This window comes from Saimiri boliviensis, chromosome 7 (genome assembly GCF_048565385.1).
Source record: "Saimiri boliviensis isolate mSaiBol1 chromosome 7, mSaiBol1.pri, whole genome shotgun sequence".
In the NCBI taxonomy this organism is placed as follows: domain Eukaryota; kingdom Metazoa; phylum Chordata; class Mammalia; order Primates; family Cebidae; genus Saimiri; species Saimiri boliviensis.
This window is the reverse complement of record NC_133455.1, coordinates 126,144,774-126,170,146: the sequence shown is the minus strand read 5'-3', so window position 1 is coordinate 126,170,146 and position 25,373 is coordinate 126,144,774. Positions and strand designations below refer to the sequence as shown.

At 48.0% G+C, this 25,373-nt stretch overlaps 2 protein-coding genes across 9 annotated transcripts in view; both read left to right on the top strand.

Moving 5' to 3' along the window:
• CHD4 (chromodomain helicase DNA binding protein 4) overlaps positions 1–8,745 on the top strand; it is a 39,032-nt gene extending 30,287 nt beyond the window's left edge. For 4 of the 7 annotated variants that reach the window (XM_039461600.2, XM_039461602.2, XM_039461599.2 and 1 more), the window contains exons 35-40: positions 260–397; positions 674–782; positions 894–1,026; positions 6,381–6,579; positions 7,782–7,945; positions 8,124–8,745. In XM_039461600.2, the coding sequence (XP_039317534.1) occupies positions 260–397; positions 674–782; positions 894–1,026; positions 6,381–6,579; positions 7,782–7,945; positions 8,124–8,141 (761 nt within the window). In that variant the 3' untranslated portion in view covers positions 8,142–8,745. The remainder of the gene's footprint in view (positions 1–259; positions 398–673; positions 783–893; positions 1,027–6,380; positions 6,580–7,781; positions 7,946–8,123) is intronic. The other 3 variants (XM_039461601.2, XM_039461598.2, XM_039461596.2) reach the window with 1 other exon arrangement.
• A 1,753-nt stretch (positions 8,746–10,498) lies between these two features.
• NOP2 (NOP2 nucleolar protein) lies at positions 10,499–24,978 on the top strand. Of its 2 annotated transcripts, none has more exons than XM_074403427.1 (16): positions 10,499–10,625; positions 10,878–10,987; positions 12,343–12,388; positions 12,548–12,636; positions 12,824–13,056; positions 15,584–15,639; positions 15,760–15,919; positions 16,018–16,215; positions 16,359–16,448; positions 17,843–17,930; positions 18,010–18,150; positions 18,741–18,880; positions 19,024–19,113; positions 19,232–19,354; positions 19,479–19,707; positions 24,205–24,978. In XM_074403427.1, exons 2-16 carry the CDS (start codon positions 10,882–10,884, stop codon positions 24,852–24,854), a joined length of 2,439 nt encoding a protein of 812 aa, XP_074259528.1. In that variant the 5' UTR covers positions 10,499–10,625; positions 10,878–10,881; the 3' UTR covers positions 24,855–24,978. The 2 variants fall into 2 exon arrangements, with proteins under 2 accessions (XP_074259528.1, XP_074259529.1); XM_074403428.1 differs by having other exon boundaries at positions 12,836–13,056; positions 24,205–24,974.
• The last annotated feature ends 395 nt before the right edge of the window (positions 24,979–25,373 follow it).

Genomic DNA, 25,373 nt, shown 5'->3' with positions numbered 1-25,373 from the left:
CTCACCGCAACCTCCGCCTCCTGGGTTCAGGCAATTCTCCTGCCTCAGCCTCCTGAATAGCTGGGATTACAGGCACGCGCCACCATGCCCAGCTAATTTTTTGTATTTTTAGTAGAGACGGGGTTTCACCCTGTTGACCAGGTTGGTCTCGATCTCTCGACCTCGTGATCCACCCGTCTCGGCCTCCCAAAGTGCTGGGATTACAGGCTTGAGCCACCGTGCCCGGCCTACTGATATTTTTATTCTCTGTATTTTGTAGAAGAGAAGAAAGAAGAAGAAGAGAAAAAAGAGGTGATGCTTCAGAATGGAGAGACCCCCAAGGATCTGAATGACGAGAAACAGAAGAAAAATATTAAACAGCGTTTCATGTTCAACATTGCAGATGGTGGTTTTACTGGTATGGAAGTGAGGGGCCCCCCAGGGTTAGAAGGATCTGATGTGAAATTGGGGTTCTTGTTAGAAACCATGGCCCAGGGACTTCCTCTCTGTGAGATAAGGGATGCCAAACTGATGGTGTACTCCCCTGGCTTCTGTGCGGAAAGCCAGAAGCAGATTCTATGAAGATGGATCCAGGGGTGGGGGAGGGTGGGGGACCAGAATAAGTAGATTTTTCAATTCTCACAGATGTTTGCTTTTTTCCCCATTCTCCAACCTTTCATAAATTTCTCTTCAGAGTTGCACTCCCTTTGGCAGAATGAAGAACGGGCAGCCACTGTAACCAAGAAGACTTATGAGATCTGGCATCGACGGCACGACTACTGGCTGCTAGCTGGTATCATAAAGTATCCTTTGCCTAAATCTGGCCTGAGGCTTTTGGTGAAGGGTTCTGAAGGTCTCATAGGTTGAGGTTCTTATTTTCCTTGTTTTGTTTTTCCTGAGCACTTTTCCAATAGCCATGGCTATGCCCGGTGGCAAGACATCCAGAATGACCCACGCTATGCCATCCTCAATGAGCCTTTCAAGGGTGAAATGAACCGTGGCAATTTCTTAGAGATCAAGAATAAATTTCTAGCTCGAAGGTTCAAGGTGAGCAGGTTGGGGAGGAATATAACGCTTAAGTGACAAACTTGGAAGTGCATAATGTCCTGAAGTGGAGGGAGTCTTCATCTAGTGTACTGTTCTCACTTTCTTCATTGTATGGAAGGCTTTGCTCTCAAGTAACTTACACATTAGGGTTGAAGACACACAGACTTGAAAGTTAACTGTACATGAGCTGTAGATGACGATGTGCCCAGTAAGTGACGCAGTAGTACAGAGGGTTTGTTTGGGTAACACTGCAGATTGGATTATTCAGGAAAGATACAGAGGTGGGACTGAATTGCATCTCTGAGGAGGTAGAGCTATCAGTTGGTGGGCTGCTGGTTTTTTTTTTTTTTTTTTTTTTTTGAGACGGAGTTTCACTCGTTACCCAAGCTGGAGTGCAATGGCGCGATCTCGGCTCACCACAACCTCCGCCTCCTGGGTTCAAGCAATTCTCCTGCCTCAGCCTCCTGAGTAGCTGGGATTACAGGCATGTGCCACCATGCCCAGCTAATTTTTTGTATTTTTAGTAGAGACGGGGTTTCACCATGTTGACCAGGATGGTCTCGATCTCTTGACCTCGTGATCCACCCGCCTCGGCCTCCCAAAGTGCTGGGATTACAGGCTTGAGCCACCGCGCCCGGCGGTTCTTTATTTATTTTTTCTTTTCGAGGCAGAATCTCACTCTACCACTCTGTTGCCCAGGCTGGAGTGTAATGGCTCAATCTCAGCTCACTGCAACCTCTGCATCCTGGGTTCAAGTGATTTTCCTGCCTCAGCCTCCTGAGTAGCTGGAATTACAGGCGCCTGCTGCCACACCCGGCGAATTTTTTATATTTTAAGTAGAGACAGGATTTCACCATGTTGGCTGGGCTGGTCTTGAAGTCCTGACTCGATTAATCCTCCTGTCTCAGCCTCCCAAAGTGTTGGGATTACAGGTGTGAGCCACTGTGCCCAGCCTGGTTCTTTTTTCTGGGTTAAAGAGTACCTGTGTGGGTCGGGCACGGTAGCTCATGCCTGTAAACCCAGCACTTTGGGAGGCCAAGGTGGGTGGATCATCTGAGGTAAGGAGTTTGAGACCAGCCTGACCAACATAGAGAAAGCCTGTCTCTACTAAAAATACAAAATTAGCTGGGCACAGTGGCGCATGCCTGTTAACGGGAGGCTGAGGCAAGAGAATTGCTTGAACCCGGGAGGTGGAGTTTGTGGTGAGCCGACATCTTACCATTGCACTCCAGCCTGGCCACGAAAGTGAAACTGTTTCCAAAAAAAAAAAAAAAAGTATCTGTGTGGATAAGGGATGGGGTAGCTACAAAGGGTAGATAGAAAAAGTACAGTTCAGCCAGGTGCAGTGGCTCACACCTGTAATCCCAGCAGTTTGGAAGGCCATGGTGGGCGGATCACCTGAGGTCAGGAGTTTGAGACCAGCTTAGCCAAATGGAGAAACCCCATCTCTACTAAAAATACAAAAGTTAGCTGGGCATGGTGGTACATGCCTGTAGTCCCAGCTACTTGGGGAGTTGAGGCAGGAGACTTGCTTGAACACAGGAAGTGGAGGTTGCAGTGAGCTGAGATCGTGCCACTGCACTACAGCCTGTGCAAGAGAGTGTGACTCTGTCTCAAAAAAAAAAAAAAAAAAAAAGTAGAGCTCTATTTTCAGAATCACTAGAGCTGTGCCCATTGAAAGGAGTCTCCTTCAGAAATTCAGCAAATGTTTATTTTTTTGAGACAAGAGTTTCACACTTGTTGCCTAGGCTGGAGTGCAGTGGCACAATATCGGCTCGCTGCAACCTCTACCTCCTGGTTTCAAGTGATTCTCCTGCCTCAAGGCAGCTTCCCAAGTAGCTGAGATTACAGGTGCCTGCTACCACACCTGGCTAATTTTTGTATTTTTAGTAGAGATGAGGTTTCCCCATGTTGGCCAGGCTGGTCTCCAACTCCTGACCTCAAGTGATCCACCCGCCTCAGCCTCCTGAAGTGCTGGGATTACAGGTGTGAGCCACCGTGTTCCACCACCAAATGTTTATTGAAGGAACCTTGTATGCAGACCCTCAAATGGGATAGCATGAAGACAATACCTGTCTCTTTGGCGCATGCCTGTAGTCCCAGCACTTTGGGAGGCTGAGGTGGGTGGATCACCTGATGTCAGGAATTTGAGACCATTCTGGCCAACATGGTGAAACCCTGTCTCTATTAAAAATACAAAAATTAGCCAGTTGTGGTGGTTGGTGCCTGTAACCCCAGCTATTCGAGAGGCTGATGCAGGAGAATCGTTTGAAGCGGGGAGGTGGAGATTGCAGTGAGCTGAGATCGAACTACTGCACTTTATTTAGGCTGAGGACAGAGTGAGACTCCATCTAAAAAAAAAAAAGACATGTCTCTTGTCTCGTATGCTGAGTATAGTCAGGGGAGTAAGAAATGTACATTAATAATGTACACTAATAAGCCTTCAAGTTATTATGTACTAAGCAGTGATGTGCACAAGAATAAAAAGACAAAGCATGGTACCTGTGTCAAGGGGCTTTCAGTTTCAGGTAGGAGCACATGTCATTCTGCATATCAGCAGAGAGATTGCTGATTGGCATAAGAAAGTTCTCCAGAGAGGGCCAGGTATAGTGGCTAATCCAAGCATTTTAAAAGACCGAGGTGAGCTGATTGCTTGAGTCCAGGAATTTGATACTAGCTTGGGCAAAATGGCAAAACTCCATGTCTACAAAAAAATAATTAGGTAGGCATGGTGGTCCTGTAGTCCCAGCTACTTGGGAGGCTGCAGTGAGCCTAGATTGTGTCACTGCACTCCAGCCTAGGCATTGGAGCTCACTCAATGTCTTTAAAAAAAAGTTCTCCAGAGGGAACTGGAGTAGGGACGGAACTCACGAATGACTTTATGGAGAAGATGGCATTGGAATAAAGTTTTGAGGAATGCGATAGAGATACTTTGGTAGGAACAGAATGGTGTCTGAACAAAGGGATTAGGTCGTGCAAAGATATGAGGCAGCAAAGCTTAGTATGTCTGGAAACAGCAAATAGCCCAGTTGAGCTGTAGGGAAACATTTGTATTGGGTGATGGTGGGAGGTTGGTTGGAATGAGAAAGGTAGAAGAGCAGTAGGTGGGTTTTTGGCACCAGATAAGAGAGTTTGGACTTTACCCTATGGTTAATGGCCAGCCATTGAAAGTTTGTGAGCAGAGTTTTGATACGACCAAGGAAAATGGAAACAGCATTCATAAGATTACAAAACTATCATACAGTCAGGAAGTGTTAAGGGCCTGTGCTATGATGCTGGTTGTGGAAAATGAAAGGGTAAAAATAAAGGAAACAAGACACCAAAGAATTTACTGGACTTAGTGACTTACTGTAGAGGTCAGTAAACCTTTCCCCTCCCCTTCTCCCAAACCAAAAATGGTTAATAAAACTTTTTTTTTTTTTTTTTTTTGAGACGAAGTCACTGTTTTCTAGGCTGGAGTGCAGTGGCGCCATCTCCCGGCTCACTGCAAACTCCGCCTACTGGATTCATGTAATTCTGCTGCCTCCAAGCATTTCTCCTGCCTCAGCCTCCTGAGTAGGTGGTATTAACAGGCATGTACCGCCACCATCCCTGGCTAATTTTTATATTTTTAGTAGAGATGGGGTTTTGCCATGTTGGCCAGGCTGGTCTCGAACTCTGACCTCAGGTCATCTGCCCACCTTGGCCTCCCAAAATGCTGGTATTACAGGCGTGAGCTACTCTGCCTAGCCAAACCTTTTCTATTAAAGGACTAGATAGGCTTCAGGCTCTGTGGGACATGAGGTCTCTGTTGCACATACTCAACTTCATCTTTGTTGTGTGAAAGCAGCCACAGGGGATACATAAACCATTAAGTTAGGATGTGTTTCAATGACATTTCATCTATGGATATTACAATTTGAATTTTGTATAATTCTCATCAAGTGGCATGAAATAGTTTTGTTTTGACTTTTTGCCAACCATTTTAAAACGTAAAACCCATTCTGAGCTCTTGGGCTATATAAAAACAGGTGGTGGGGCAGATCTGGCTCACAGGCTGTAGCTTGCCAACTCCTGACTTGGTAGATTTGAGGTACAAAGGAGTGAGTGAGACGGAAAATAACTAACATTTTGAGTCTGACTCACTGAGAAAGTTAATTGTCATTCTTTTCTACAAAAGAATGATAACGAATTTTAGACAAGTCATTTGGGATTTCTCATAAATCAGCACACCTCCTACTACTGAGCCCCATCACCATACAGCACCATACACTAGTGGGATCAGAACCAGTGCTCAAGGTACATGTTTGAGAAGCATCAGATCATCTGCATAGAAGGGCTGGCTGATACTAGGAGAGGGGAAAGGTATGAGAAATCTTCTCATGTCTTAATTGAGTCATGTGTTTTATGAACATATATTTTTAAATAATTTTTAAAAATCTGGCCGGGTGCGGTGGCTTGGGCCTGTAACCCCAGCACTTTGGGAGGCTGAGGCTGGCAGATCACCTGAGGTCCGAGTTTGAGACCAGCCTGACCAACATGGAGAAACCTCGTCTCTACTAAAAATACAAAATTAGTTGGATGTGGTGGCGCATGCCTGTCATCCCAGCTACTCAGGAGGCTGAGGCAGGACAATTGCTTGAACCCAGGAGGCGGAGGTTTCGGTGAGCTGAGGTCGCGCCATTGCACTCCAGCTGGGGCAACGAGAACAAAATTCTGTCTCACACACACACAAAAGAGATTTTCGTAACTTAAGAAACAGCATTCTGCCTCTTGGGATAGATTTCAAAGAACCCTATACAGCTCCATCAGGTGGCACGTGCCAAGAGTGTTTCTGCAGTATGACTTTGGTGGTGGGGGCCCAGATGCAACCTAAATTGTTCAGCATTAGGAGAATGCATAGGTACACAGGAGAATGCATGGGTACAACATGTATTTATATCATGGAGCGTTATGCAACAGAAGCAACAGCATTCATGTGCATACAACATAAGTGGAGCGTTTAAAAGATATGTAGTGGGAGAAGAAAAAACATGTACAGAAAACATCATTCTGTAACTTAAAAACGTACATATGAAACAAAAAGCCACAGTATTAGAAAGGTTGAGTTTCAGAGGAATGGGCGTGAGATGTCGATAATAGGATCATTTTTGTATAAGAACCTAAAAAATAGAGTTTTAAAAACAAGGACATTCAAAAGGAAAGAAAAAGGTACAAGGCAAGTTAAACTGCTTGGGTATGGGAATGAGCTGTCCATGAAGTTCTTCATAGGTTCTTATTACCATGAGAACCAGTGAGGTGAGCTGAGAGGCCAATCAGAAGTGAGCAAAGTGAGTTATCAGTCCAATTCCCGTTTCCTCTTATCCCTTGTCCAGCTCTTAGAACAGGCTCTGGTGATTGAGGAACAGCTGCGCCGGGCTGCTTACTTGAACATGTCAGAAGACCCTTCTCACCCTTCCATGGCCCTCAACACCCGCTTTGCTGAGGTGGAGTGTTTGGCGGAAAGTCATCAGCACCTGTCCAAGGAGTCAATGGCAGGAAACAAGCCAGCTAATGCAGTCCTGCACAAAGGTAGCCAGTGGCTCCCCTGCCTCCTGCTGATTCAGCTTCCTTCCTCATCTGACCCCATCCCAATGTATACATATCTGTTTTCAAACCTTTTTCAGAGCTTCTTTGGGAGTTTAGGAGGTACTAGGGATCTTTGCCATCCTTGGGAAGCTAATATCTTAGAGGCAATCAAAGATAGTAGTTCTTTGCCTCTTTTTTTTTTTTTTTTTTTTTTGAGATGGAGTCTTACTCTATCGCCCAGACTGGAGTGTAGTAGTGTGATCTCAGCTCACTGCAAACTCCACCTGGGAGTTTAATTTCCTCTCTCAGCCTCCTGAGTAGCTGGGATTACAGGCACCCACCTGACCTTGGGTGATCCAGCCTTCCAAACGGCCTTTTTTGCTTTTTTAAGAGATTGTTCTTGGCTGTGCACAGTGGCTCAGGCCTGTAATTTCATGACTTTGGGAGGACTTGGCCCACTGCAACTTCTACCTCCTGTATTCAAGCGATTCTCCTGCCTCAGCCTCCGGAGCAGCTGGGACTATAGGCGTGCAGCACCACCTGTTGCTGATGTTTGTATTTTTATTAGAGAGAGGGTTTTACCATGTTTGCCAGGCTGGTCTTGAACTGACTTCAAGTGATCCACCTGCCTCGCCCTCCAAAGTGCTGGGATTATAGGCGTGAGGATCCACCGTGTCTGGCCCTGGCCACCTGTTTTAACTTCAAATATATTCCGGTTCTTGAGATGGAAAGCAAAGCAGAATAATATAGTGTCATTTGGGATACTTTAGAGGTAACTTCAGGTGATAAAAGATCCCTTCAAATTCTAGACCCCTTCCAACATTTTGTTTCTAATTAAAGTAAAAGGTTATGAGGAGGTGGAGGGTGAAATGAGGAAAAGAATGCTGTTATAATGGAGGTGGGAGACAGATTCTGAAGGTAGAGAAGTATTAAGAGAAAAGAAAACAGGAATAAGCTTCTCAAGAAGGGGAAATACCATAATAGTAGGGGATAGTGAAGGTTTAGGTGACTTTAAAAGCATAGGATTATGGACAGTTGGAACCGGAATATGAGAAATAGGAATTGGAACATGATGGAGGTCAGGTGACAGAAGACTAACACATCATAGTCACTTGGTCACTGAGAAGTGACAGGGGGCTGATCCACTAGGATAGAGGGAGCTCAGTCTTGGCCACCACAGCTCACCACCTCTTTTTCTCCCTATGCAGTTCTGAAACAGCTGGAAGAACTGCTGAGTGATATGAAAGCCGATGTGACTCGACTCCCAGCTACCATTGCCCGAATTCCCCCAGTTGCTGTGAGGTTACAGATGTCAGAGCGTAACATTCTCAGCCGCCTGGCAAACCGGGCACCCGAGCCTACCCCACAGCAGGTAGGACCATTTTCTTCTCGATGCCACCTCTTCCTGCAGAACCATTCTAGAGCTTGTAACTTTGCTGTATGTCCCCCTAGCTTTGCATGCTGGTGAGTGGGCTATCAGTGAATTCCCTTGAGATTGGGTAGTTTCCTGTCATCTGGAATTCTGACTCCTTGGTTCTCTTTCTCTATAGGTAGCCCAGCAGCAGTGAAGATGCAGATTGGTAACACCTCCACCGCTGAGCAGTGACCTTCCTCACTTTTCTCTTGTCCCAGCTTCTCCCTTGGGGGCCTGAGAGACCCTCACCTTCCTTCTGCCCATCTTCCATGTTGTAAAGGAACAGCCCCCGTGCACTGGGAGAGGGGTGGGAGTGAGGGGCAGTGGTGCCCTTCCTGCAGGAGAGACATGCAGCAGTAGCGCCGGCGCCATCTGCAGGAGCTGGCGGGCTGGCCTTCTGGACCCTGGCTTCTCCCCACTGTAACGCCTGTTACACACAAACTGTTGTGGGTTCCTGCCAGGCTTGAAGAAAATGATCTGAATTTCTTCCTCCTTTTGGTTTTATTTTGTTGGTTTATTTTGTGTTTTCTTTTCTCCTTTTTGGGGGGTATTCAGAGTGGGCTGGGCCCCTGGGCGAGACACAGCTACCTCTGTTGGCATCTTTTTAATACCAGGAACCCAGCGGCTTTAGCCACTGAGCGGCTAAATGAAATAAAGTAGAGAAAAAAAAAAAAAAAAAAAAGGAAAAAACCAAAAGCATAAAAAACCACAGCAAATTTCTTGATGAAAATTGAAAATAAAAGTTTCCTTGTATTTTAGTGCTCTGGTTCAGTGTGGGTGTAGGCGCAGGTGGATGAGTGTGTGTGGCAGGAGCCTGGCACCTGTATAATTGAAAATTAAGGTATCCTGATACTCCACTGAAGAGCTGGATTCTGCGTGGGGGTGCAGTGTTGTGCCCAGCCAAGGATGGCTTCTACCTGTGGAAAATGAGGCTGCAAGACTGGAGGACCACAGCTTGATAGTTATGTGACCTTGAACAAGTTAACTTACGTGGGATGCAGATTTCTCATGTATAAAACAAAGATCTACCACATGGTTGTCCAGTTAAACCAGTAAAGTACTTTTAACATTTTTTTTTTTTTTTTTTTGGAGACGGAGTTTCTCTCTTGTTACCCAGGCTGGAGTGCAATGGCGCGATCTCGGCTCACCGCAACCTCCGCCTCCTGGGTTCAGGCAATTCTCCTGCCTCAGCCTCCTGAGTAGCTGGGATTACAGGCACACGCCACCTTGTCCAGCTAATTTTTTGTATTTTTAGTAGAGACGGGGTTTCACCATGTTGACCAGGATGGTCTCGATCTCTTAACCTCGTGATCCACCCGCCTCGGCCTCCCAAAGTGCTGGGATTACAGGCTTGAGCCACCGCGCCCGGCTTTTAACAGTTTTTAACATCTACCAACCACTACCTTAACGTTAGTTTCAGAGAAGGCTGAGGGAGGTATTTCTCGCTCAGTTGTGCAAAATGGGGATGCAGTTTGTGGACGAGCACAGCCTCGATTAAACGCCCCCGGAGGCCGGACCAAACGCCCTCCCACGCCGAAATCCTGGTAGCTCACACTTCCTCCTGTACTAGACCAGGTCAGCCTTGCAACCCGTCGTTTCCCAACTAACTATAGACTCGCCTGAAAGCGAATTCGGGCCGAGACGCCCCCTGTGAACGAGGTGCAGTGCAGCACCTCAACTCGGGCTGAGCAGGTGTGAGCTTCAAGGAAGGGGCTGGTAGGGCGGGGCGCGGTGGCTCAGAGTCTGTAATCTCGGCACAAAGGCGGGGGCAAGGATGATCGCTTAAACCCAGGCGATATAGTGAGACCCTCCCCAACCCATTACACCCCATCTCTATAAAAGATTTTAAAAAGGGGAAGGCTGGGAGTAGAAGGTAAGTGGCAAGGAATTCCATGATTTTTTTTCCTCTTTTTGAGATGGAGTTTCCCTCTTGCTCAGGCTGCAGTGAAGCGGCACAATCTCCGCTCACTGCAACCTCCGCATCCCGGGTTCAAGCAATTCTCCTGCCTCAGCCTCCCAAGCAGCTAGGATTATAGGCGCCCGCCACTACGCCCGGCTAATTTTTGTATTTTTAGTAGGGGGGGGGGGGTTTCACCATGTTGGCCAAGCTGGTCTCGAACTTCCGACCTCAGGAGTTCCACCCACATCCGGTCTTCCAAAGTGCTGGGATTACAGGCGTGAGCCACCGCGCCCGGCCTGGAACTACATTATCTTGATGCTGAATTAAAAGCAGTGCATTCCAGGGAGAGGACCCTGCTGTCGGGCCCTGGTTCGAGGAGAGGGTGCGGCTTTCACGCACCAGCTTTTCCGACAGAAGCCGGCCGTAAGGCTCAAAGCCAACTCCCTGAAGGAAGAGCTGGCAAGCTGACAGGTTTCGTCACATTGCTCCCTCCGCCCAACGCGGGTGTAAGCCGCGCGTCCCCTTCGAATTTCCCCCTGCAGCCGCCGCCGGCACCGCGCTCTTTCCCAGGGCAAGCGTAAGTTCCGGGACGCAACCGGAAGAGGCGGGGCCCCGAGGCCAGGGCTAGCTGTGCGCCTGCGCGGAACGATGCTGTGGCGAATGCGGGCTGAAAGCTAGCTCCGCGGTGCACGTGGAGCGCCGTCCGAAGGGCAGTCTCAGGCGGTCACACGCGTTCTGGTGGGTCTAGAGGAAGTTGGGGGACGAAGGTTGGCAGCGCTGACCGGGTCTGGGACGTGGGAGAGGGATACGCTACCTGGGTTTCCGGATGGGAGGACGTTTGGTCGGGCCTCCGGGGGGATAGCAGGGGTGCTTGAGTCGCGGATGCGGAGTTGAGGCTGTGCCTTTTCCCACTCTGATACGCCAAGCCTGCGTTCTGCCATTCCGTCCGACACGCACGACGCTATCTTCTCCCGTTTCTGTATGCCACAGTACCATGGGGCGCAAGTTGGACCCTACGAAGAAGGAGAAGCGGGGGCCAGGCCGAAAGGCCCGGAAGCAGAAGGGCGCCGAGACAGAACTCGCCAGATTCTTGCCTACAGGTAACAATTACTTGTGGCCCCCTGATCCCTGAGCTTTTGCAGTATTCTGTATCATAACTCCCTCTCTTTTTTCGTCTCTGTTCATTTTCTATTCCGTCTTCTCTGTATGAGTTACTAGGAGGTGTGAATGAAACACTGTCGTTGAGATTGTAGGAACTGTTTAGGTCGTAGAGAAGATGTGAGACGGACACAACTATTCGTGCAAGGAAAAGTGTGATTTAAAACATTGTGGGTTCATAGGAAGGGAGGTTCCATGCAGAACTGTAAAAGGTTTTGTTAAGATGGGTTTTGAAACATGGGTAACACTGTAGTAAGAGGAAGTAGTGAAGGGTGGGGGTCAATGACTTGCCTTTTGGAAGGGATGGAAATGGAAAAGCATGAATCTGGCTTCTCCATGCCGAGTCGTCTGCTGTGTGGAAGACCGGACCGGGAGTTTGTGTTGGGCATTGGTTAAAGGATGCAGTTTATTGAGATGGTACTAAATCCTGGACACTATATTGAACTTGTTGGTCATGTTATATCACTTCATCTTCTTAGAGTCCTGTGAGAGAGGCACTATTAAGGAAGTGGATGCTGAGAGGTTAAGAAACTCGTATAGCCAGGCATGGTGGCTCACGCCGGTAATCCCAGCACTTTGGGAGGCCGAGGCAGGTGAATCACCTGAGGTCAGGTATTCGAGATAAGTCTGGCCAACATGGTGAAACCCCGTCTCCACTAAAAATACAAAAATTAACTGGGTGTGGTGGCTCGGGCCTGTAGTCCCACATACTCGGGAGGCTGAGGCAAGAGAATCACTTGTACTGGGGAGATGGAGGTTGTAGTGAGCCGAGATTGCTCTATTGCACTCCACCTTGGGAGATAAGAGTGAAACTCCATTTCAAAAAAAAACGTCGTATACAGCTATTACATAATGACAGGGCTGAGATTCAAATGGATTCCCTTTAATTAGTGTACTAATTCTCTTACCATTTTTATTTTCATTCCCATTTTTATTTACTTTTATTTATTTATTTTGAGATGGAGTCTTGCTCTGTCGGAGTGTGGGTTGTAGTGCAGTGGTGTGAACTCGGCTCACTGCAACCTCCACCTCCGGGTTCAAGTGATTCTCCTGCCTCAGCCTCTGAAGTAGCTGGGACTACAGGCACATGCCACCATGCCTAGCTAATTTTTGTATTTTTAGTAGAGACAGGGTTTCACCATGTTGGCCAGGACGGTCTTGATCTCTTGACTTCGTAATCTGCGCGCCTTGGCCTCCCAAAGCGTTGGCGTTACAGGCATGAGGCACCACACCCAGCCCTCATTTACTTTTAATGTCTCCTGTAACTAATTCTGCCTCATTTTTCTTTTTTAAACAGTAAGTGACGAAAATTCCAAGAGGCTGTCTAGTCGTGCTCGAAAGAGGTAAGTGTGGGTATCAAGACTTCAGTAGGTTAAATTGGTACTGCTCATCTTTGACCACAGAGTTAATTGTGGACTCTCATATTTCCCTGTGGTGGAAATGGCAGAGCCTGGAAGTATCTTCCCATTTCTTCACTCCTTGTATCTCTTGTATCTTTTTAGAGCAGCCAAGAGGAGGTTGGGCTCTGCTGAAGCCCCTGAGACAAATAAGTCTCCTGAGGCCAAGCTGTTGCCTGGAAAGCTACCACAAGGTCAGTGAAACTAAGAGCTGGATGCTGCATGTGGAGTCCTCTGGGTCCTGGGTAGGGAAGGACTTGCTGAATATTTCCAGAAAGGATCAGCCAAAGGACATTCTGAGGGGTAGAAAGTACAGGCTCCCAGGGTGTGGGGCCAGGGAATGTGTGGCTGCCATTAGTCCAGAACTCTTCAAACCCTTAGGGATCTCTGCAGGAGCTGTCCAGACAGCTGATAAGAAGGGAACCCAGTCTCTATTTAATGCTGCTCGAGGCAAGAAGCGCCGCGCACCTAGCAGTGATGAGGAAGAGGAAGACTCTGAAGAAGATGGTGTGGGGAACCATGGGGACCTCTGGGGCTCTGAGGACAGTGATGCTGATATGGTAGATGACTATGGAGCTGACTCCAACTCTGAGAATGAGGAGGAAGGTGAAGAGGTGAGATTCATCTCCCTGGGCATTCAGAGAAGATCCTTGCTATTTCGTTTTTTTCTAGATTTTTGAGACCATTTTTTAGTGACAAGGATAAGCCTGATAAGAGGAAAGCAATTTTTGTGCTCCGTCACTGTTTCCCTACTGCCTCACATCCTCTCCCAGTGCACCTGCAAGTTTGCACCTGCTGTAGAATAGAGCATTTAAAAAAATCTGGGAGGCTCTGCTGATGTGGATGTGGGAAGGCGGACAATGGTATGCTCCATTGATGGGAGTAGACATGTAGGCACTGTTTTTATAAAGCAGTTAACTCAGAACTTTGAAAAATGTGTTCCTTTTGACTGGGTATGGTGGCTCACATCTATAATCCCAGCACTTTGGGAGGCTAAGGCAGGAGGATTTCTTGAGACCAGGAGTTGGAGACCAGCTTGGACAACATAGGGTGAACCATTATCCACAAAAAACTTAAAAATTGGCTGAGTACAGTGGCTCACACCTGTAATCCTAGCACTTTGGGAGGCCGGGTGGATCACCTGAGCTCAGGAGTTCGAGACCAGCCTGGGCAACTTCAGCCTGGGCAACAAAGTGAGACTCTTGTCTCAAAAAAAAAACAAACTTAAAAAAAAACCTAAAAAACAAATTATCTGGTGTGGTGGTATATGCCTATAGTCCCAGCTACTCAGGAGGCTGAGGCGGGAAGGTGACTGGAGCTTGGGAGGTTAAGGATGCAGTGACCTGTGATCTTTACTGTACTCCAGCCTGGATGATAGTGACACTGTCAAAAAAAAAAAACAAAACTGAATTATTTTGACATAGTAATTCCCTGTTAAGGAAGATGATGCAAAATGTAGGCAAAGAGTTATTTACTGAGGTGCAGGAAATTATTATACAATTAGTGTGTGAATGTATTAGAATTGTATAGAATAAAAAAAGTTTCCATGTGCACCCTTTCCTGCAACACCTTGTATCTACAGAGTCACTATTAGGTTTGCAGGCACCATGTAGATCATAATGGCAGAAACTCTGGAAACTTCCAAAATACACAATCTGCTTAAATAAATTATGGTCCATGCATATGATGTAGTTAACACTGGTCATTATGTCTGTGAAAATGCTTGTGATCTAACTGAAGTATCAAAAGCAAGAAACAAACTTGAAAATGCATTATGTGAAAAACATAGAGTAAGTCTGGAAAAAATATGGCAAAATGGTGGCCAAGATCTTTTTTTTTTTTTTTTTTGCAACTTCTGTTTCCCAGGTTCAAGCGATTCTCCTTTCTCGGCCTCCAGGCGTGTACCACCATGCCCGGCCAATCTTTTGTATTTTTAGTAGAGGCAGGGTTTCACCGTGTTAGCCATGATGGTCTCTATCTCCTGACCTCATGATCTGCCTGCCTTGCCTCAGCCTCCCAAATGATGGGATGACAGGTGTGAGCCACCATGCCTATCCTTACCTGTTTTTTTTTTTTTGAGAGGGAGTTTCGCTCTTTTTACCCAGGCTGGAGTGCAATGGCGCGATCTCGGCTCACTGCAACCTCCGCCTCCTGGGTTCAGGCAATTCTCCTGTCTCAGCCTCCTGAGTAGCTGGGATTACAGGCACGTGCCACCATGCCCAGCTAATTTTTTGTATTTTTAGTAGAGACGGGGTTTCACCATGTTGACCAGGATGGTCTCGATCTCTCGACCTCGTGATCCACCCGCCTCGGCCTCCCAAAGTGCTGGGATTACAGGCTTGAGCCACCGCGCCTGGCCCTTACCTGTTTTTATACATACGGGTATTTGTGTTTCAAGTTTTTTTTTCTTTTTTTTTTTTTTTTTTTGAGACGGAGTTTCGCTCTTGTTACCCAGGCTGGAGTGCAATGGCGCGATCTCGGCTCACCGCAACCTCCGCCTCCTGGGCTCAGGCAATTCTCCTGCCTCAGCCTCCTGAGTAGCTGGGATTACAGGCATGTGCCACCACGCCCAGCTAATTTTTTTTTGTATTTTTAGTAGAGACGGGGTTTCACCATGTTGACCAGGATAGTCTCGATCTCTTGACCTCGTGATCCACCTGCCTCGGCCTCCCAAAGTGCTGGGATTACAGGCTTGAGCCACCGCGCCCGGCCAAGTTTTTTTTTTCTTAATGGAAAAGTGAAAAACGTAGGAGTAGAAAAAAAGTGTAATGGACCCTTTAATTCATTACTTATTATTTTTTTTTTTTTGAGATGGAGTCTTGCTCGGTCGCTCAGGCTAGAGTGCAGTGGCTCAATCTCAGCTCACTGCAACCTCCACCTCCTGGGTTCAAGCAATTCTGCCTCAGCCTCACAAGTAGCTGGGATTATAGACCCACGCCACCACGCCTGGCTAATTCATTACTTAGTTTCACAGTGATCAATATTCTGCCGATCTTATTTTCATTTCTTTGCTTCTCTATTTCCTTCTGAGAGCAAGTGTTAACATTTTTATTTAGCAGAAAAAAATAAGATACAGAGATAGAAAGTGCTTCATGGGCTGATAGAAAGGCGGGCCTGTATTAACAGCCCTTGTTTCTTCAGTTGCTACCCATTGAAAAAGCTGCTCGGAAGCAGAAGGCCCGGGAAGCTGCTGCTGGGTGAGTTTTGGAAGCTATTGGGATGGAGCATAGGCAGCAGCTGGGGTGGGGGAAGCTGTGAGGAAGGAGGAGGTATTTGTTTTGCTCTGTGAATCACTCTGTTCCTGGACCTATTTCTAGGGTCCAGTGGAGTGAAGAGGAGACAGACGATGAAGAGGAAGAGGAAGAAGTGACCTCTGAGTCAGGCCCCCCAAAGGAGGAGGAGGCAGATGGGGGCCTGCAGATCAATGTGGATGAGGAGCCGTTTGTGCTGCCCCCTGCTGGGCAGATGGAGCAGGATATCCTTGCAGGGCAGAGTGAGCAGTAGGAGGAAGGTGCTTAGGAGAGGGATTTCCAGGCCCTAGGACATCATGACACAGTTCCTTAACAGGCCCACATGCCCAGGCTCCAGACCTGCAACGAGTTCACAAGCGGATCCAGGATATTGTGGGAATCCTGCGTGATTTTGGGGCTCAGCGGGAAGAAGGGCGGTCTCGTTCTGAATACCTGAACCGGCTCAAGAAGGATCTGGCCACTTACTACTCCTATGGAGACTTCCTACTTGGCAAGCTCATGGACCTCTTCCCTCTGTCTGAGGTACTAGATTGCCAGAATGCCCCCTCTGCTTTTCTTTCTCACCCCCTTACCCTGTGTAAGGAAGATGTTGGAGCCTCCCCTTCTCCCTCCTCTGACTGAGCTCCTTAGCCAGCCTCACTTAGTCCCTGCTGTCTTTCCGGAAGCTGGTGGAGTTCTTAGAAGCTAATGAGGTGCCTCGGCCCGTCACCCTCCGGACCAATACCTTGAAAACCCGACGCCGAGACCTTGCCCAGGTAAGGGGCGGCTTTTGAGGTTTGCTCACCTCAGAAGGGGACTGACTTCAGCCAACTCCAGAGGTTCCCCTGTGCCACGCTGACTGGGTGGGGCCTTAGGACCTAAGCAAGATCCTGAGAGGCAAACCCAGAGGCCTGGTGTCTCTGGCAGGCTGGGGGCCTAGGACCTCTGGGAAATGGGAAGTTCATCCCGCCATCTGGCCTCTGCTCCCTGTGACTGGGATGAGACTTCAGGATGAGCATGCTGCCTCCCAGTGAATGTGGAAGATCATTGAGGAGCTGGGGAAACATAATTCCTCACTGCAAAAAAAAGTCACATATGCACACTCAGTATTTTGAAGTCATTTCCAAGGGTTCAGGGGCCCCAAGTTAAAGACCCCCTGTTCTGAAGTCAGTTGTTTGGTTATATGTGTTGTGTATCTCTTGGTGTAAAGAAAGCCTAATAATGTTATGTGCTATAACCAATATTATTAATTTTTTTGGATGGGGGAGGGGCTCAGCCTCTTAGAAAATCAGATGCCACTTTCAGGAAATATAGTAATAGGAGGTGGCATCCTGCTCTGTTGGAATGAAATTCAGACCTTGAGTTAGGAGCCTGAGGTTAAGAAGAAAGGGCACCGCAGGATGGGGTGGGAGAGAGAAGCTGCTCGATGAGTCCATGATGACAGTAAGCACTCTAGGGGTTGTGGGGCCATGGGCCGTGCTCTTATGAACCATGTTTTTTTTTTTTTGAGACGGAGTTTCGCTCTTTTTACCCAGGCTGGAGTGCAATGGTGCGATCTCGGCTCACCACAACCTCCGCCTCCTGGGTTCAGGCAATTCTCCTGCCTCAGCCTCCTGAGTAGCTGGGATTACAGGCACACGCTGCCATGCCCAGCTAATGTTTTGTATTTTTAGTAGAGACGGGGTTTCACCAGGATCTCTTAACCTCGTGATCCACCCACCTCGGCCTCCCAAAGCGCTGGGATTACAGGCTTGAGCCACCGCGCCCGGCCTCATGAACCATGTTTTTAATGTCTTTATCTATTTTCTGGGAAGAGTAGCCTATGAGGTTATTAAAATCTTCATCCTGGTCTGGCGCAGTGGCTCACACCTGTAATCCCAGCACTTTGGGAGGCCGAGGCAGGCAGATCACCTGAGGTCAGGAGTTTGAGACCAGCCTGGCCAACAAGGTGAAACCCTATCTCTATGAAAAATGCAAAAATTAGCCTGATGTGGTGGTGCATACCTTTAGTCCCAGCTACTCACTCAGGAGGCTGAGGCACGAGGAAGAATCACTTGAATCCAGGAGGTAGAGGTTGCTGTGAGCCGAGATTGTGCCACTGCACTCTAGCCTGGGCAACAGAGTGAGACTCCATCTCAAAAAAAAAAAAAAAAACTTCATTCCTCTTCAGGCTCTAATCAATCGTGGGGTTAACCTGGATCCCCTGGGCAAGTGGTCAAAGACTGGACTAGTGGTATATGATTCTTCTGTGCCCATTGGTAAGTCTCCCGTACCCAAGAGCCCTTCCACTTCTGTTCCTGTCCCTACTACATGTCACAGGGTGGTCCTTCTCCACAGGTGCTACCCCTGAGTACCTGGCTGGGCACTACATGCTGCAGGGAGCTTCGAGCATGTTGCCTGTCATGGCCTTGGCACCCCAGGAACATGAGCGGATCCTGGACATGTGTTCTGCCCCTGGAGGAAAGACCAGCTACATTGGTATGAGAGAGGGGGCAGGCAGGTGGGATTCACTGGGCTCTCTTGCTTTTGAAAGTAGATGGGGTTGCTGACTCACTAGCGCTCACAGAATGCAATGTACTGGCAGCTAGCAGAGTGGTGAGGAGCGGTTTCTGGAGTTGGCCTGGATTCCAGTGCCGGATATGCCACTTACTACTCATCTGACTATGGGTTCTCTTTTGTCATCTGTGCAATGGGATGGTAATTGTGCTTGGGTCGGCCCCTGTATTATGCTTGGATTGTGAGTGTTAAGACGATGCATTTAGAAGTCCCTGGCAGTGCTGAGCACATAATCAGTGGTCATAACTTTTATGAAGCTGATATCACTTAAAAGAAGTAATTGAGTATGTACCAGACAGGTGTTCAGTAAAAATAGGAAAACCACGTCGGTAGACTTGCCGACCACCAGGAGCTAGTGCAGAGTGGACCAGCCTGTACAGCGGGCCAGCTTGTTGGGAGTGAGGTTGCCTTGAGGTGACGACACTTCTCATGTGGATTCCTGGGCAGGAGGGTGGAGCAGGTGTGGAGACAGCAGAACCGGCTGATCAGCACTGTAACTGCCCTCCCTTTAGCCCAGCTGATGAAGAACACGGGTGTGATCCTTGCCAATGACGCCAATGCTGAGCGGCTCAAGAGTGTTGTGGGCAACTTGCACCGGCTGGGAGTCACCAACACTGTTATCAGCCATTATGATGGGCGCCAGTTCCCCAAGGTGAGGCTTGAGAAGTGTCTCTCCTGAGGCTTCTTCCATTTTATCTTCTCCCTTCCTGACCTCAATCTTTAGACTTGACCCTAGTAGATAGTGCGCTGCCGGTTGCAGAAGAGACATCTGATTCATCTGTGTCTTTTCCCCAGGTGGTGGGAGGCTTTGACCGAGTACTGCTGGATGCTCCCTGTAGTGGCACTGGGGTCATCTCTAAGGACCCAGCTGTGAAGACTAACAAGGTGAGGATTCAGGTGGTGGGCCCCTGAGAGGCCTTGGCTGGGTCTTATCGAGCTGGAAAGAGGGGTAGGGGACTCTCCTCCCCTCCTGAAGCTGCCTTTGGGTCTCCATTTGGGACAGGATGAGAAGGACATTCTGCGCTGTGCTCACCTCCAGAAGGAGTTGCTCCTGAGTGCTATTGACTCTGTCAATGCCACCTCCAAGACAGGAGGCTACCTCGTTTACTGCACCTGCTCTGTCATGGTGAGACTCTGCCATGGCAGAGCCGGGGAGGCTGGGCCGGGAGGGCTCTTTGCCTGTTAGAGCTCCCTTCAGCTCCAGCTCTGCTTTTTCCTCCCTTCTATCTTTGTCTCCCCCTCGCATCCAGGTGGAGGAGAACGAGTGGGTGGTCGACTACGCTCTGAAGAAGCGGAATGTGCGACTGGTGCCCACAGGCCTGGACTTTGGCCAGGAAGGTTTTACCCGCTTTCGAGAAAGGCGCTTCCACCCCAGTCTGCGTTCTACCCGACGCTTCTACCCCCATACCCACAATATGGATGGTTTCTTTATAGCCAAGTTCAAGAAATTCTCCAATTCTATCCCCCAGTCCCAGACAGGTAAGTGATGTTTTTCTGCCCTTCATCACTACCTTTGCTCTTTCCACCTTTCGGGAGGCTTTATGGAGTGACAGAAGGGAAGGGAAGGGAAAGATTCATGCATCCCTTACTCCAGCCTTTGCATGCTTGGATGAGAGAAGCCTTTCATTCCAGCTAGAATTGGTTTTGAGTGCTGGGTCCGTGTGAACAGGTTAAAGTGTTCACAAGGATGGCGGCCTTTTCCTGTATTCTGCCAAGTGGCTGCAGTTGTTCAGCACTAAATGCATTCCAAATGCAGGTTGTGGTTTCTTTGCCTTCTTGGCACAGGGTTGACTTACTGGTACTATGCCCCTGCTGGTCCAGCGTTCTCAGCACTGGGTTGGAACAGAGCTCCACAAACTGTCAGCAGTTCTGTGAGCCCATCGCACTCATTGCAGATGGTTTTCTCAGCCATCTTGAGGAGTCTGGCCTGGATCTCAAGGGAAGGGTGGGGTTTCCTGAAACAGCCTTAAGAGCGCTGCTGGCCAGGCCTGTAATCCCAGCACTTTGGGAAGCCGAGCGTGCAGGATCACAAGGTCAAGAAATCGAGACCATTCAGGCCAACATGGTGAAACACCATCTCTACTAAAAAATACAAAAATTAGTTGGGCGTGGTGGCACGTGCCTGTAGTTCCAGCTATTCAGGAGCCTAAGGCAGGAGAATTGCTTGAACCCGGGAGGCAGCCTGGTGACAGAGTGAGACTCTGTCTCAAAAAAACAAAAGAGTGCTGCTTACTGGGATATATCCCTGGGTTTAGTTGGAAGAGGGAGAGAAGAGATGCTTCATAAACAGTAGAATTTGTCCGGGTGTGATGGCTAATACCTGTAATCCCAGCACTTTGGGAGGCCAAGGCAGGGAGATCACCTGAGGTCAGGAGTTCGACATGGTGAAACCCCGTCTCTACTAAAAATACAAGAATCAGCTGGGCATGGTGACCTGTGCCTGTAGTCCCAGACACTCAGGAGGCTGAGGCAGGAGAATCGCTTGAACCTGGGAGGTGGAGGTTGGAGTGAGATCCTGCCATTACATTCCAGCCTGCGTAACAGTGAGACTCTGTCTCAAAAAAAAAAAAGTAAAATTTGCTATAACTTAAAAAGTACATAAAATGTTAGTCCTTGTTGATGCTTTCCTAGCTTGAGTCTGGTGGTTGTGGTTATCCTTTCTAATTATCCTGCACTTCATCACAATCCACATGGAAAAAAACTTCTCTGATTTAAAAAGCAAATAGGCTGGGTGTGGTGGTGGCTCATGCTGTAAATCCCAGTACTTTGGGAGGCTGAGGCGGTAGGATCACTTAAGACCACGAGTTCGAGACCTGTCTGGGCGACATAGGGAGACTTTGTCTGTAGTTCCAGTTACTTTGGAGGCTGAGGCGGGAGGATCCCTTGAGCCCCAGGAATTTGAGGTTGCAGTGAGCTATGATGGCACCACTGCATCCCAGCCTAAACAACACAGTGACACCCTGCCTCAAAAACAAACAAACAAAAAAAAACCCTGTCTCTGCTAAAAATACCAAAAAAAAAAAAAAAAAAAAAAAAAAAAGGTAAATAAAAAAGTAAATTAGGCCGGGCGCAGTGGCTCATGCCTGTAATCCTAGCACTTTGGGAAGCCTAGGTGGGTGGATCACCTGGGGTCAGGAGTTCGAGACCAGCCTGACCAATATGGAAAAACTCCATCTCTACTAAATATAGGAAATTAGCCAGGTGTGATGATGCATGCCTGTAATCCCAGCTACTCAGGAGGCTGAGGCAGGAGGATTGCTTGAACCCAGGAGGCGGAGGTTGTGGTGAGCCGAGATTGCACCATTGCACTCCAGCCTGGGCAACAAGAGCGAAACTCCATCTCAAAAAATAAAAATGAAAAATAAGTAAGTAAATAAAGCCTAGTGCTTCAGAGTCGTTCAGAAGACCCTGTGAGGCTGGGCGCAGTGGCCCACACCTGTAACTAGCAGTTTGTGAGGCTAAGGCAGGTGGATCCCTGAAGGTCAGGAGTTCGAGACCAGCCTGGTCAGCATGGTGAACACCCTGTTTTTACGAAAAATACAAAAATTAGCCAGCTGTGGTGGCACATGCTTGTGATCATCAGGAGGCTGAGGCAGGAGAATCACTTGAACCCAGGAGTCAGAGGTTGCAGTGAGCCGAGATCACATCACTTCCCTCAAGACTGGGCAACAGAGCAAGACTCCTTCTCCAAAAAAAACCAAAATAAAAAAAAAAAACCCTGAGATTCACCTCTTCCTTATAGCATTTTGTTACTTCATGTTCTCAAGGGGGCGCAGCTTCCTGTAAAAGTCTTTTGGCCCAGCTTGGCCCGGGTTCTGCATGTAATCCTAGCACTTTGGGAGCCAAAGGTGGGTGGATCACCTGAGGTCGGGAGTTCAAGACCTCCCTGACCAAAATGGAGAAACCATGTCTCTACTAAAAATATAAAATTAGCCGGGAGTGGTGGTGCAAGCTTGTAAACCCAGCTACTTGGAGTCTGAGGCAGGAGAATCACTTGAACCTGGGAGGTAGAGATTGTGCTGAGCCAAGATCCTGCCATTGCACTGCAGCCTGGGCAACAAGAACAAAAACAAACAACCTTTTGGCTCAAGGATAGGCAGTGATCTCTTGATTTTTTTTTTTTTTTTTTTTTTTTTTTGAGACTGAGTCTTGCTCTATCACCCAAGCTAGAGTGCAGTTGTACAATCTCAGCTCACTGCAACCTCCGCCTTCCAGGTTCAACTGATTCTTGTGCCTCAGAATCCCAAGTAGGTGGGATTACAGGTGTGTACCACCATGCCTGACTAATTTTTATAATTTTAGTAGAGACAGTTTTGCCGTGTTGACTGGGCTGGGTCTTGAACTCCTGGCCTCAAGCAATCCACTTGCCTTGGCCTCCCAAAGTGCTGGAATTGGAGGTGTGAACCATCATGCCTTGCCTATAAGCAGTGATCTCTCTTTTTTTTTTTTTTTTTTTAAGAAGTTCAACAAATATTTATATATTTATTTAATGTGTGCATATTGATTGTCTTTTTCTTTCTTTTTTTTTTTAGTTCTTCTTTGTTATACTTTAAGCTCTAGGGTACACATGTAGATTGTGTAGGTTTGTTACATAGGTATACACGTGCCATGGTGGTGATTTGCTGCATCCATCACCCCATCATCTACATTAGATATTTCTCCTAATGCTATGCCCTCCCTAATACCCCACCCCCTGCTATTCCTCTCCTAACCCCCTACCCCTTAGGCCCCAGTGTGTGATATTCCCCTCCCTGTGTCTGTGTGTTGTTCTCATTGTTCAACGCCCACTCATGAGTAAGAACATGCGGTGTTTGGTTTTCTGTTCTTGTGTCAGTCTGCTGATAATGATGGTTTCTAGTTTCATCCATGTCCCTACAAAGGACATGAACTCATCCTTTTTTATGGCTGCATAGTATTCCATGGTGTATATGTGCCACATTTTCTTTATCCAATCTATCATTGATGGGCATTTGGGTTGGTTCCAAGTCTTTGCTACTGTGAACAGTGCCACAGTAAACATAATGTGTGCATGTGTCTTTATAATAGAATGATTTATAATCCTTTAGGTATATACCCAGCAATGGGATTGCTGGGTCAAATGGTATTTCTATTTCTAGATCCTTGAGGAATCGCCACACTGTCTTCAACTTATAATAGAATGATTTAAGCCAGGCGCGGTGGCTCAAGCCTGTAATCCCAGCACTTTGGGAGGCCGAGGCGGGTGGATCACGAGGTCGAGAGATCGAGACCATCCTGGTCAACATGGTGAAACCCCGTCTCTACTAAAAATACAAAAAATTAGCTGGGCGTGGTGGCACGTGCCTGTAATCCCAGCTACTCAGGAGGCTGAGGCAGGAGAATTGCCTGAACCCAGGAGGCGGAGGTTGCGGTGAGCCGAGATCGCGCCATTGCACTCCAGCCTGGGTAACAAGAGCGAAACTCCGCCTCAAAAAAAAAAAAAAAAAATAATAATAATAATAATAGAATGATTTATAATCCTTTGGGTATATACCCAGCAATGGGATTGCTGGGTCAAATGGTATTTCTATTTCTAGATCCTTGAGGAATTGCCACACTGTCTTCCACAATGGTTGAATTAATTTTACACTCCCACCAACAGTGTAAAAGTGTTCCTATTTCTCCACATCCTCTCCAGCATGTTGTCTCCTGATTTTTTTAGTGATTGCCATTCTAACTGGCATGAGGTGGTGTCTCACTGTGGTTTTGATTTGCATTTCTCTAATGACCAGTGGCAGTGATCTCTTAATACAAGGTTCAGCTAGGACTTGAGTAGAGGTGAAGTGATACTAAGTAATTACTAAGTGATGGGAATTTAGGTAATCTGCCCTTAGGTACTGACCTAATTGTGTGGAACTCCTGGCCAAGAGATGGCAGTTCTCATATTTTAATATGAGAATATTAAAATATGGGGACCAGGCCCATTTTCCGACATGATCTATTTAATTTTCACCCCAGGAAATTCTGAAGCAGCCACACCTACAAATGTAGACTTGCCTCAGGCCATCCCCAAGTCTGAGAACAGCAGCCAGCCAGCCAAGAAGGCCAGGAGGGCTGCAAAGGCGAAGCAGCAGCTGCAGAAACAGCAACATCCCCAGAAGACCTCCCTCCAGAAGCTGAATGGCATCTCCAAAGGGGCAGACTCAGAACTGTCCACTATACCTTCTGTCACAAAGACCCAAGCTTCCTCCAGGCTCCAGGATAGCAGTCAGCCAGCTGGAAAAGCCGAAGGGATCAGGGAGCCAAAGGTGACTGGGAAGCTAAAGCAACGATCCCCTAAATTACAGTCCTCCAAGAAAGCTGCCTTCCTCAAGCAGAATGCCCCTCCCAAGGGCACAGACGCTGAAACACTGGCTGTGCTATCCCCATCCAAGATCCGGGCCACCCTTAAGCCTGAGGACGGTCGTCAGCCCTTTAGAAGGGCCAAGGGGGTTGAGAAGCAGCAGTTGCCAGAGCAGCCTTTCAAGAAAGCTGCCTTCCAGAAACAGAATGGCACCCCCAAGGGGCCTCAGTCTCCCACTGTGTCTCTTGTTAGTTCCAGCCGTCCCCCACCAGCAAAGAGGAGGAAATCTCAGTCCAGGGGCAACAGCCAGCTGCTTCTGTCTTAGATGGTTGAAAACTAGACTGGGGTGGCTCACTGCCTTTGTCACCGGTTTGGAACTCTTGCCTCTGTGAGGAAGCCTTTTGCACTGTGCATGCCCATGAAATTTAATACACATTTTACAACCTCTGGCTACTGAGTATTTTTTGAGGGAACTGGATACTGCCTTTTCTGCTTTAAGGGTAGAGATGGGAAGGTGGGACTGGGGTTTTGAGGAGAGGGAATGGTTGGGTGCTACTAAGTCAGGTCAGTTTTAGGCTCCTGGATCCTTGGATCTTCCCAGGAAAGGAGAGCCCTGGAGTCAGAGTTACGGAAGTTTGGACTGTGGGAAGAGGAGGGCAGCAGAAGTGTAGGGGAAGGCCAGGCGCTGTGGCTCACGCCTTCAATCTTAGCACTTTGGGAGATCAAGGTGGGCGGATCACTTGAGATCAGAGTTCCAGACCAGCGTGGCCAACATGGTGAAACCCAATATGCAAAAAATTAGCCAGGCATGGTGGCGGGTGCCTGTAATCCCAGCTACTCGGGA